General features: G+C 42.5%; 1 protein-coding gene across 3 annotated transcripts in view; it reads right to left on the bottom strand.

Annotated features, from left to right (window-relative positions):
• The window catches only part of SPON1 (spondin 1), a 686,200-nt gene that overhangs the window by 63,106 nt on the left and 609,579 nt on the right, over window positions 1–13,515 (bottom strand). For 2 of the 3 annotated variants that reach the window (XM_077460912.1, XM_077460911.1), the window contains exon 8: window positions 1,983–2,184. In XM_077460912.1, the coding sequence (XP_077317038.1) occupies window positions 1,983–2,184 (202 nt within the window). The remainder of the gene's footprint in view (window positions 1–1,982; window positions 2,185–13,515) is intronic. The other variant, XM_077460913.1, reaches the window with a different exon arrangement.

Here is a 13,515-nt window from a genome sequence, read left to right as displayed (position 1 = left end):
TGAAATTTCCCACATTTTGTCATGTTACAACCAAAAATGTAAATGTATTTTATTGGGATTTTATATGATAGACCAACATAAAGTGGCACATAATTGTGAAGTGGAAGGAAAATGAGAAATGGTTTTCCAAATTGTTTACAAATAAATATCTGAATAGTGTGGCGTGCATTTGTATTCAGCCGCCTCTACTTTGATACCCCTAACTAAAATCTAGCAGAACTAATCTAATGGAACCAATTGCCTTCAGAAGTCACCTAATTAGTATATAGAGTACACTTGTGTATAATTTAATCTCAGTATGAATAAAGTACAACTGTTCTGTGAAGCCCTGAGATGTTTCAGAGAACCTTAGTGATCAAACAACATTATGAAGGTCAAGGAACACACCGGACAGGTCAGTGATAAAGTTGTGGAGAAGTTTAAAGCAGGGTTAGGTTATAAAAAAATATAGTCTTGAACATCTCACGCAGCACTGTGCAATTCATCATCCGAAAATGAAAAAGAGTATGGCACAACTGCAAACCTACCAAGACATGGCCGTCCACCTAAACTGACAGGCAGGGAAGGAGTATTAATTAGAGAAGCAACCAAGAGGCCCATGGTAACTCAAGCAGAACTGCAGAGACCACAACTCAGATGGGAGAATCTGTTCACAGGACAACTATTAGTCGTGCACTCCACAAATCTGGCCTTTATGGAAGAGTGGCAAGAAGAAAGCCATTATTGAAAGAAAGCCATAAGAAGTCCTGTTTGCAGTTTGCGAAAAGCCATATGGGGAAAAAGCAAACGTGTGGAATAAGATGCTCTGGTCAGATGAGACCAATATTTAACTTTTTGTCCTAAAAGCCAAACGATGCGTATGGCGGAAAACTAACACTGCACATCACCCTGAACACACCATCCACACGGGTAGTGAACATGGTGGTGGCAGCATCATGTTTTAGGGATGCTTTTCTTAAGCAGGGGCAGGGAAGCTGGTCAGAGTTGATGAGATGATGGATGGAGCCAGATACAGGGCAATCTTGGAAGAACACATGTTAGAGTCTGCAAAAGATTTGAGGCTGGGGCGGAGGTTCACCTTCCAGCAGGACAACGACCCTAAACACACAGCCAGAGATACAATGGAATGGTTTAGATCAAAGCATATTCATGTGTTAGAATGGCCAAGTCAAAGTTTAGACCTAAATCCAATTGAGAATCTTTGGCAAGACTTGAAAATTGCTGTTCACAGGCGATCTCCATCCAGTCTGACAGTTATTTTGCAGAGAAGAATAGGCAAAAATGTCACCCTCTAGATGTGTAAAGCTGACAGAGACATACCCCAAAAGACTTGCAGATGTAATTGCAGTGAAAGGTGGTTCTAGAAAGTTTTGACTCATGGGGCTGAATACAAATGTAAGTAAACCCCTCTATTGTTTTCAGCCAAGGAAGCTGCCATCTTTGCCTTTGTTTAATCTACAACTGCCATGATGCTGCACATGTGATCAGTTATGACACCAGCCATTGGATGGTTTAACAGTTTTGTTCAGAGCACAACCAATGGGAGTGTTAAATTTAGGGCACATGCCGGAAATGAAAACCTGGTAAATGGTTTACTTCCGCTTTAAGAGTTTTAAAGTTTAAGGTAAAAAAAAAAAAGGGAAACAAAATACTGTGATGCCTCTGGTGTGATGAATTCTTAGTGATCATAGTCGTACCATTGGTTTAATTCATATAGAAGCCTCAGCTATAGTAAAATAGTCTGTGCACCACCTGCATGTTGTAGAGGATGATTGTTGTGCGCTGTGTAAGAGCAGTGGTCCAACATGCCCTGTGCTGAATCAGTGTTACACCTGCCTCGCCAGCAAAGTTCACACTGCTAAACAGAGAGATCACATAGGGTGCCATGGTCCTGATTACCATACTGTCTAGGAACAGGTTTTTTTTTACTATGGCAATGGCTGCAAAAAAAAATCTTTGTTTATCCATTAATGTGATTATACCTCATAAGAGACCCCGCTGTCAGTGCCGGCATCCCAGGGGATGAGATCCTGGACTACTCTCTGGACCCAGCCGCACTCCTTTGTACAGAGATCCTCTGCAGAGAGTCCAACATTCCAATCTGGGCTTGGACCCAGCATGGCCAGGAAAGACATGAGATGACGAGTCCTGTCCACTGAGAACTCTGCTGATGGCGCAGCTCTGCTGTAATAAACAGAAGAAAACCAGAATAAATACACTCACCTTACCTTTGCAATGAAAAAAAAAAAAAATCAGTTGCCTCAGGCACGCATTTTTTCCTGAGAGTTCAGAATAAAAAAAGAAAGCATTGAATAAAATGTATATATAAAATATAAATCTAGTGAGGATACTAGGGTTGGTATTGTGGTACTGCCACACTCATGACACTGTTGCAAGATGGGGGCCCATCTCCACATCTCCCACCATCACAGCTCTTCACCTCTAAACTTGGGTGCCTGCACCTAACATTAATTTTATAACCCTTGGGAATGTAAATCAGCTTTGCTTATGGTTATTATATTTGAACCTTGAAGCTTGTCATTGGACACAATTCCACATCTGTCATCAGTATTATAACATCCTTCACAAAAGAACATTTTTTGAGTAACATTCTGTAGGCCTCGAGTGCTCGGTGATTTGTTACCTGCCTTCTCTCTAGGCATTTTTCTTATACGTAAATACACCACATTACCAAAAGTATTGAGACACCCGCCTTTACACGCACATGGACTTTAATGGCATCCCAGTCTTAGGCTGATGGGTTTGACATTGAGTTGGCCCATCCTTAGCAGGTATAACAGTTTCAACTCTTCTGGGAAGGCTGTCCACAAGGTTTAGGAGTGTGTCTATGGGAACGTTTGACTATTCTTCCAGAAGCGCATCTGTAAGGTCAGGCACTGCTGTGGACGAGAAGGCCTGGCTCACAGCCTCTGCTTTAATTCATCCCAAAGGTGTTCTATCGGGTTGAGATAAGAACTGCGCAGGCCAGCCAAGTTCTTCCACCCCAACTCTATAATCCATGTCTTTATGGACCTTGCTTTGTGCACTGGTGCTCAGTAATGTTGGAACAGGAAGGGGCCATCCCCAAACTGTTCCCACAAAGTTGGGAGCATGAAATTGTCCAAAATACCTTGGTATGCTGATGCCTTAAGAGTTCCCTTCACTGGCCAGGCCCAACCCCTGAAAAATAACCCTACACCATAATCCCCCCTCCACCAAATGATTTGGACCAGTGCACAAAGCAAAGTCTATAAAGACATGGACGAGTGAGTTTGGGGTGGAGGAACTTGACTGGCTAGCACAGAGTCCTGACCTCCACCCAATAGAACACCTTTGGGATGAATTAGAGCGGAGGCTGCGAGACAGGCCTTCTCATCCACAGCAGTGCCTGACCTTACAGGTGCGCTTCTGGAAGAATGGTCAAACATTCCCATAGAGACTCCTAAACCTTGTGGACAGCCTTCCTGGAAGAGTTAAAGCTGCTATAGCTACAATGGGTGGACCAACTCAATATTGAAGCCTATGGACTAATACTGGAATGCCATTAAAGTTTATGTGCGTGTAAAGGCAGGCATCCTAATACTTTTGGTAATATAATTTAGTTAAGCTATGAGTTAAATTAAATTGCAACATTTGGGATTTCACTTCAGGACTTTAAGCTCAATCGAACCCTTATGGCTGCTCAATGAATGCTGTTAATTAGAGCATTGTTTTGGGGCATTTCACACTACTGGAGTGGTTGTGCGTTGGATAGTCACTATCCGACTCTCCTATGGGCTGGCAGCACAGGGTATTTTAACCCTTGCTGCACCATTTAAAAGTGTAAAAAATATATACGAGCCCCAAATATTTGATACTATTTGATCAGCTATATTACAGTATGAATCTACAAGAGTTCAACTAGGCTTTAAGGTGACAATACGTTCTTGCTCTGGCATAAATTGCCTGAAGGAGTAATGGGTGAATACAAGAAAGGTAGCGAATTATATGGCTTTTAGACTTCTTGGACACTGCAGAATACCCCATAGCTACGCCTATTGTATATTCCCAGTGTTAACCTCCAGACATAGCCACTCCAAAATAGTCTTTCAATTTTTGCAATCACATTCTCCTCCTATGTATCATTATGGAGAATGGAGCATGAGGGGTGAGATTCCTTTCTTGGCTTTGTAATTGTTGTAGAAGGTGTCAGGGATGACTTGCCAGTGAAGTCAGCAATGGGTACAACAAGCCATGGCTGATCCAACTGTCACTTTTGGAGAGACTGACTCGCAGACTTGTCTAGTCTCTTCACAAAATGATAATTGGGATGGTGACACCATGCCACTGAAGTGTGCCTGGTGAGAAGACTATGTTAAACAAAAAAAAAAAATGTAAAAAATTTGAAGGCACGCGGCAAAGCTTTAATTACACAGCAGGGAACAAATATTTATGAAGGCCAAGAAATAAATTAAAAACAAGCTCACTGGAGTGCAATGAATCTAAAACACACTTATCTTTGTAGACAAGTGTAATGTAGGTTATTGTGGAACATTGCGTACTTGGAGAGGGTAGGCAAAGGTAACAGACGCATCTTTCATCACTTGTCGGAATATATATGTTATTAAACTCTAATTATTGATACAGAGTTGAAAGACTTTATGCATGGCTGTGATCCAAAAAACTTTCACTTGTATATTATTCATCTTATACTAATGGCTAAGTATTCTGACTCATGATGCTTTAAGGTAAAGCTTGGCCTAAAGAGCTTTTAAAAAAAATCCTGGCCTAAAAACTGTAGGGCCTGCAAGTACCTGTGTTTGTCTCAAAAGCAATCCCTATGGAGCCCCCCTTTATAGGAAGAGGTTTTACATAGGGTCTTCCAGGTTGTAAATCATTTTAAAGAACCTATTCATCCCAACACACCTGCACAAGGCTTTTTTTCTCTCAGAGAATAGGTAAAGGTACCCCCCCCCCTTTCCGAGTCACCCCTTGTTTCTGCCCCCTACCCACTTCTGAGCACCGTTCCTTGGTTCCACCCCCTACCTACCTCCAAGCCGCGCTCCTTAGTTCCACCCTTTACCCATGTCTGAGCACTACTTCTTTGTTCCAACCCCTACCCACCTCCCAGTACTACCCCTTTTAGCAAATACAGAACCAAGTTGCACTTGTGGTACTGACCAAGTAGCATTTGTGGTACTGATTTATATGGAATTTGTTGCATGATACGAAAAAAAGTAAAATAGATGTAGTGTATCTGATAAAATGAGTATATTATGTATCCCTCACCCTAATATTATTATTTTCTTTCATATCTTTATTATTTTCTCCCTCTTGTAGTGATATATATATATATATACACACACACACACACACACACACACATATATATATATATATATATATATATATATATATATATATATACACATACATATATATATATATATATATATATATATATTAGGGCTGTTACTGATTAAAATTTTCGTGTTCGATTAATCCATTTTTTTTATCGATTAATCGACTAATTTTGATGAATTTTAACGCACATACAGATCCAACTGCTTTTAGCTGATCTCCTTGCATTGCAACTCTGAATTAGTCAGTGGTAAATGTGGTATACCCTATATACAATCACCTGACACTGGTTAGTTTCCACAATTCATGACTTAACTTCACAGTTCACACAAATACGTTTTAAATTCAAACTGTAGCACTGACATAAGTCTTTTTTTTTTCCACAGTAGCATGACAATCCCTCCACCTCGGGTCTAACTAATCACTCTCACCTTATGGCATGGACCCCTGTGCAAACAGGTGGCCATGCAAGTGGGTATCAAAAGGGTTAACACGGACCATAAACTTCTCTCACATCTCCTTAGATCTCAGCAAGGACGTCAGGTCATAGGTAGAAAGAAAAGATCTAAGTGCTCACCGCTTAAGTATAAGATTTCATTTTTGTGTTCAAACACAAACTACTCACATAAAGATGATAAAAACACAGAATGTAAAGCCGACAATCGTGTTAGTTCAGTAGGGCAGCAGCGGGTGACGTCATGAGTATCTCCTCCCAGTACGCTTTACGTTCAATCAGAACTTTGACGTCACCAGATTTCTCCCCCCTTCCCTTCATTAGCAGACAGAGGCACTTGGGGAAGCGGAGAGGAGTCCAGTGATGTCGATGTCCGTGACGTCACCGGAACTCCGACAGAACTCCCTGAAGACCCAGAAGCCGGCGGAGAGGTGAGTACCGATCAAAAGAATTTTTGATCTATCAAAAAAATGAATCGATTAATCGAGGAATTAATCTTTAATTTCCACAGCCCTAATATATATGTATATGCACAGTAACAAGCCAGTAGATTTCCATACTCAAAAGAACAAACAGATGTTTTTCCTCACTCCTTCTTTTCCCCCCTCCCCCAGCAACAATGGACTACTGGCAACAAAATAACCCCCCCCCCCAGCAACAATAGACCTCTGGAAGCAACAACAGATCTCCCCGCAGCCAGCATCAATAGACCCTTCAGCAGCCAGCAACAATAGGCCCCTTCCTCAACAGTAGATCCCTTCCAGCAACATAAAGCCCCATACACACTATCAGATTTTATGCTGATTATTTCCTTCAGATTTATCAAAACCATGTAGTGCAAGGGCCTGCCTGATTTCATACAAATTGAAATTCCTAAGGTTTGACCTCATATTGTATGGTTTTGGTAAATCTGAAGGAAAAAATCAGTAGAAAATCTGTGAAGATCAGTGTGTATGGGGCTTTAGACCCTGAACCAGCAACACAAAACCCTGCCCCAGCAACAATAGATGCCCCTGCAGACATAGATCCCCTCCAGCAACAATTTCCCATTCCCCAGCAGCCAGTATCAATAGACCTTGCAGCACCCTCCAGAACCCTTTGCCAGTACATACATTCACATGCTGGAGGTGCCGAAACTGCGTTACTGCTGAAAAAAAAAAAGAAACCCTGCACCTGCATATGAGCTTCCTTTGCAGCTCTCGGTATTCATTCACATAACTTTTCACTCATGAAGAAAGTTGATAATTTAAGGCTTTTCTTTTCCAGACGCCGTGATTTCCACTCAGAGCCATCAGCCCCACTACAAATTTCTTCTTTACCCATTCCAGTCCTTCGCTGTATCTCTGGGGAGGTTTCCATAAAGATTCACTATTCACTGGGTTGAATGATGACGCAAGTAAAATATATCTAAAATTCACTGATCCTACAGCCGCGTACACACGGGCAGACTGTATGGCCTACTTAGTCCATCATACAATCCGACGGACAGTCCGTCATACTTTCGAATGAACGGACTTGACCACACACGGATGCACAAACAGTCCATCGAAAGCTTGCGCGATGACGTGTACAGCACGTACGACGGGACTAGAAATAGGAAGTCCAATACACAGCAATGCACCCTTCCGCCGTGTAAATCCTTTCTGAGCATGCGCCATTCTTAGTCCGTCGAACTAGCCTACTCACGAGCGGATTGTCCACTGAAACCAAAGTATGACGGACAGAATTTCGAAAAATCCGAAATACTTAGTACGCCAGACTGCACGCTGAAATAGTCAGCTGAAGCCCACACACGAGCGGACTGTCCGCTGAAATGTGTTTCGACGGACTAAGTAGGCCATACAGTCCGCCCGTGTGTACGCGGCATAAGGAAATGTAAAGTAGCCTTATGTTGGTGACACAGAGTCAAATTTTGATCTGTCATTATAATACCATTTATTTACAACTGTGTGGTGGTTATGTGATTGGATTCAGTTTGAAAGGGTCTCTAAGCTAGGGCCCCACACTGTCAGTAAATTATTTATTATCAAAAAACAAAATCTAAATCCTACAGTGACCAGATTTCCACAGCCTACCAATGAATGCAGTGGTACCAATGTAGCGAGCAAAACACACACAATAGCATTTGTCACATACACATGAATTTTTCTAATTTGAATTTTTCATTTTCAATTATATTTGGAAATATTTGCTTCTTTTTCCAATGCAATTCAAATGACAATCTAAAATACAATAATTATCTAATATGATTTATTTCAACATTTTTTTTTCTTTTACTGTGCTGTAAAAAAATGTACACTTTCTACCACCCACACAAAAAGTCTTAAGAAATCAAAATTCTTTCAACTTGTCTAAACACTTCCCTTTCAATTCAACTTTTAAAATAATGAAAAAGCCCACACATAGTATGGTTATTCCTAGAGCCAATATACTGAACACTGAAACACGAACAACAATTTCCCCAGCTATGTAATATTTAGACAGGTGATCTAAAGGTTTTGTAGACAGAATGTATAATTGCATAAAATAAATGTGGTTAATTTGAAGGGGTCCCTTCACACCACTGCTTTGCCATAACTTCATTAAAGAAGGGTGTGCTGGGGTGCCATTTGTTTTACATGGCACTGCAATGCATGGTAATTCATTACTGTGTATAGTGGTACACTGTGTCGAAAGACAGTACAAAGGTATGGTTTTTCATCTGTCCTAAACCAGCCCTAACAACTGGAACCAGTTTATTTAGAACACAATACCTTTGTTGTAGGCTAAAAAAGGTATTGCACATACTCTGGGCCTGAAAACTCCCTTTAAATGTGTAGCGGCCATAACCCTTTTTAGGGCGGCCTTGACTTATTGGGCTTACCGGTTACCTCTGCTTGGCTTGTTCTTCCACGTCTAGGGGTTCCCAGGGTTGATACCCAACAACTTGGACGCTGACACCGATAGAGTCCTTTTCAAAGGTTTTATTTTGCAAGGGTAACATCCAACAACATAGTCTCGTATAGGAGTCCTCCCCCGGTCACTTTCACGAGCTGTGGTGCCCCTCCAAGCCAAGAGCCCACCCGGACACCTTGAATCCTCCCTCAGTTACTGCGCCTCGGACCAGCCGGTTCCGAGACTCGGGAACAGACGGGTCCATACCCCAGACCAGGCGGGTCTATTGGGGGTAACCGACAGAAGCATGTCGTGGGATGTTGTACACCCCATGACCGGGACCCCTCGCGGGGCTACCCCGATCCTGGAAACAAGAACAGACCACTCGGGCCTCACAAACTCCTACTGAACACGTGACCTCAACATCTTAAGTACCCCTTCCAGACTCCTCAGCGGGGCCCGGCACACCCACCGATTGGTTCAGAGAAAGCTGATACCCAAAACGTCCAACCAGGCCTGGTTCTGGCCTGTCATGTGCACCTCACTGTACACATGACCAAGCAGAACTCTAACACAGCCCAGCCAAACTGATGTCAAAGTTAACCTACATAATTAACCCTCAGAACCCCACTACTGTTCTGAGGCAAAAACTCAATTTACACATGAATGACACTTTGTCCAAAATGTCATCCGCTACAAATGTACACTTCAATAAAATCTATCATGACGTTTTTATGAATCCTCATCAGTGTAAAGGCCAGGTAAGGTTTCCCACTATCCAATAGGTAGCATTGTGTTACTATACGGGTGGAGGGGAAATGGTCCCTCATGGACTTCGTTGGTGTCTCAGAGGAACCAGCTGTCTGATTGGACACAGCAGCTTCTGGTGACCTAAAGCAGCCATCTTGGTGTGGGACTTTTATAAAGTTTGGTCATGCCTGGAGTGAGTGGTAGGTCAGGGACATAGAACCTGTTTGTTAAAGCGCAGCTCCACGCTCCTTCAGAAAAAATAAAAGTCAGCAGCTACTATATAAATACTGTAGGTGCTGACTTTTAACATTAGGACACTTACCTGTCCATGAATCCAGCGGTGTCCTCACCCGAGCCGTTTTTTGGCAGATTTCTGGCAGATCTTGTGGCTTCACAGGTGGTTTCCTACTGCACATGCGCAAAGCGGACTGCACTTTGTGAATGGCCGGCGCCAGGGGAAAGAGGAAGGGGGAGGAGACAAACAAGTGGTACTTTCCATTTTGGGTGGAGCTCCGCTTTAAGGAGAGTGAATAGCGCAGGGAGACTTTCCTAGTGAATAGGGCCAGCTCAGGGACAACGCCTTTGCAGAAGAAACATTCTGGTATGGGGACCTGTGAAGTGGGGCTCTTCTCAGCAGCATCAGAGTACCATCTCAAAATACCACACCACTCCAGTGGAATATGATCTCTGTTAATACAGGCCCAAGCATGTACAAATACTAACTGCTATGTTGCTGAACACCCGTGTCTATAGAAATTTCCTTAATTCATTCTAGATAACCTGTATACAATATACAAGATAAATATAACATCACGGTCTGTGTGTGATCTCCCCCTGATTGGGTACGCTTGGCCCTGTACCCCACCTACAAGTTACGAGAGTGAAAAACTCTTTGGAGCAGGCACAGCAACCAGTCAGGATATGGTGAAAGGGCTAAAAGGAAATGGAAAAACCCTCTAATATGTTAATATATTTTGAAGAACGACATTGTCAGGGATACCATGTCATAATCCAGGAAAAGCAAGGGGTTTATGCCTATAGAAAAGAAAGATATGCAAGTGCCTAGTATTAATCATATTAATCTGGACTTGTTCTGAAATGTTGAAGACATTTTGTTACTCATCTAACTAGCTTTTTTTTAGCCAGGTCTATGTAACAAACTAGTACTAGGTATACCACGAGTCACGACCACCAGCAAATAGGAACCTTTACGGACAGTCATGAAAAATGATACATTTATGTCCTGGGAGCTGTACATTAAAGCTCCACTACATAGCTTTGTGCAAATTAAATTTCTTAGTTCTAAAAAATTTAAATACAGCTTTCTCTGCAATACTCACCTTCTCTCCAGCACTGCATTTTCAAGACACTCTGCTTTTTTATTCAACATCAGTCTTCTGCGGAGTTGAATAATGCCCTGTGACATGCACGTCCTCTTTTAAGCCTCGGGTGTCAGGGACCGGCTCTGGGAAGACTAAAATTATAAAGCTATTAGAGCATGATGGAACAATTTTCAGGGGTCTCCTTCATATAAGGCATTCAAGGCTGATTTAACTCCTTTCTTAGTCTGTTGCCCTTAGGGGCTTTACTGTTTGGGCCTGATTAGGTCCCCAAACTGCTAGTTGAGTACTTTCTATACACGTTTTTGAGAAGGAGGGAGGTGGGGGCATCTTTTCTAACTTCCCCCTTTCCTAACCCCTGACCTTTTCCCTTCTCTTGTGTGCGACCCCCAGCCTCCCCCCATAAACACACACACACACACACACACACACTTTTTTTCTCTATATTCTTATTCTGTTGTCCTCTTTTTCCTCTTTCTTCCATTTTTTTTCTCTGATTCCTTCTTACTACTGGTTCTATTTGGTCCCTTATGGTCTCCTCTATATCCTACCTTCTCCATTAATGCTATGGTATGGATATTCTGTCCTCTTACTGTGGAATTTCTGCATGGGGGTAGTCCCCCCCAGCTCCTCTACCCCGTGACGTGGGGTTGGGCACCATTAGGAGGGTTATAGGTGGCTCGTTTTGGAGTTTTGGGGATATCACCACTTTACATTTGCTACTGTTCATATGTTGTTTTTTTCTTTATATGTTTACCAGTTTCTCAATATCCGGGTACATGTTTTTAAGCTTTTGCTTCTTTGATTAAAGTAAGTTATTTGTGTCCTATATGTTCTCCCCTGCTTTGTCCATTGAAGTTATGTTGTCCTATGCTGTACCTACTTCTGACTGCATACAGTGTACTTGACATTTTTCTTTCCTTTCTTTTGTTCAATAAATAGTTTTTGAAACTAAAAGTATAAAGCTATTTATTCAGACTTGCACATAACCATTTCCTGCTTGTCAACCCTTGGCAGTGTAAGGTATCAAAGATTAATTTACTGTTGGGTAGGGTCTGACATGTTAATGGTAAAATACTCAGTTAGAGTCCTTAGCTGGGAGGATCAAATACAGTCTGGCTGAGCTGGGTCACAGGGGAGAACACATTTTACTACTGGCATCCAGTTTAAAGAAGATTTGTCCTATACTGAGTAAGGAAAACACAAAATATAGCCTGCAGGTGCCCCGAGGACTGCACAATAAGTGACAAATGTAGCGGGAGGGCTGCAGGTTGAGTGTTAAGGCTCCAACTTTCCTATTATAGCCAAAAGGCTACGTTCACACTGCTCCGACATAGAAGTTGCATGACTTCTGATCCGACTTTGCCCTGCGACTTCATGTCTGACTTCAATGCGACTTCAATCCGTCTTTGAGTCTGGCATGCAAATATACATACCCAAAATACATACCAAACCCTTATCTGAGCATGCAGCCTGGTAGGCCAGGAAAAGGGGGGGGGAGGTGAGTGAGTGCCTCCCCCTTCTGAACCATACCAGGCCACATGCCCTCAACATAGAAGGGGGGTCCCCATGTTGATGGGGACAAGGGCCTCTTCCTCACAACCCTGTCTTATGGTTGTGGGGGTCTGTGGGCAGGGGCCTGCCAGGCTGCATGCTTGGATAAGGGTCTGGTATGGATTTTAGGGGGGACCCCACGCCTTTTTTTTCAAGATTTTCAGAGCACAAGTCACATGCCACAAGTCAGACCAGTTAACATAATGATCTGACTTGGATGTGACTTACATTCAAATCAATTGGCTGAAATTGTGTCCAAGTCGGACAAAAGTAGTGCAGGAAGCATTTTCAAAGTCAGGCTGACCCAAGTCAAACCACTTAAGATGGCTGTCAAAGGAAACCATTGATTTTAACATGTCCTACGACTTGTGCTCTGGAAGTCGGAGTGCATGTAGGACCAGTGTGACCTGGCCCAAATAAAGCGAAAATATCTTGGCCGAAGTATCATTTTAAACCATTTCAACTTTTCTAAGCATACACTTGTCCTTTGGTATGTGGGATAAGTGAACGTATCCTGATCAGTGATGAGCTTTGGTATATTTTGGTTATGATCCAAACCCACATGTTTAAACTCCCTCTGAAGCTGCTGTACAGGCCAATCATCTGTGGCTTGGGCATTCTAGGGTAGCCACAAGTATACACACCCCTTGTATACTGTACATGTGGCTGCGGGGAATGCCCCAGCTGCAAACGAATGGCCCATAGAGGTGGCGGCATCCTGGTGGTGAGTTCTGATCCTAGTCTGAACATGCCCAAGTTCATCGCTAATCCTGACCATAGACGCCAAGCAATTCTCGTAGCAACTTGCAGGATAGAAAATTACGAAGTCAAACTCCTACAATTACAATAAACTTTTGTGCTCTTAGCTTTGCATCAGAGGTAATAAAAATCTCCTTGAAAATAATATATCAGAAAACATGAGGAGGATTCATGTACCAATTACACTAAACAAAAATGCTTCCTCCTCATCCTTTGCAACTGATCAATAATGCTGTATTCTTCCCGTCTGAGATGAGAACATTGATAGCCAATAAAGACTATCCACTCTTAACAAACAATTACTTTTGCAAAACATACAAAACTCTCCTGTGCCCAGGCAATTAATTCCAAGTCTAATCTTATTGCTGACTTGTCGGCCACTGAGACCATAAACCTGCCTCGAGGTGACAGATTAAAAATGCATGTAGTGGTCTGGGCAGCCCG

Source organism: Lithobates pipiens, unplaced genomic scaffold (assembly GCF_037356315.1).
Source record: "Lithobates pipiens isolate NorthernLeopardFrog02 unplaced genomic scaffold, aLitPip1_a1.2 Scaffold_10, whole genome shotgun sequence".
NCBI classification, from domain to species: domain Eukaryota; kingdom Metazoa; phylum Chordata; class Amphibia; order Anura; family Ranidae; genus Lithobates; species Lithobates pipiens.
Note: the sequence above shows the minus strand (reverse complement) of the source record. Positions and strands in the feature narration are given on the sequence as shown.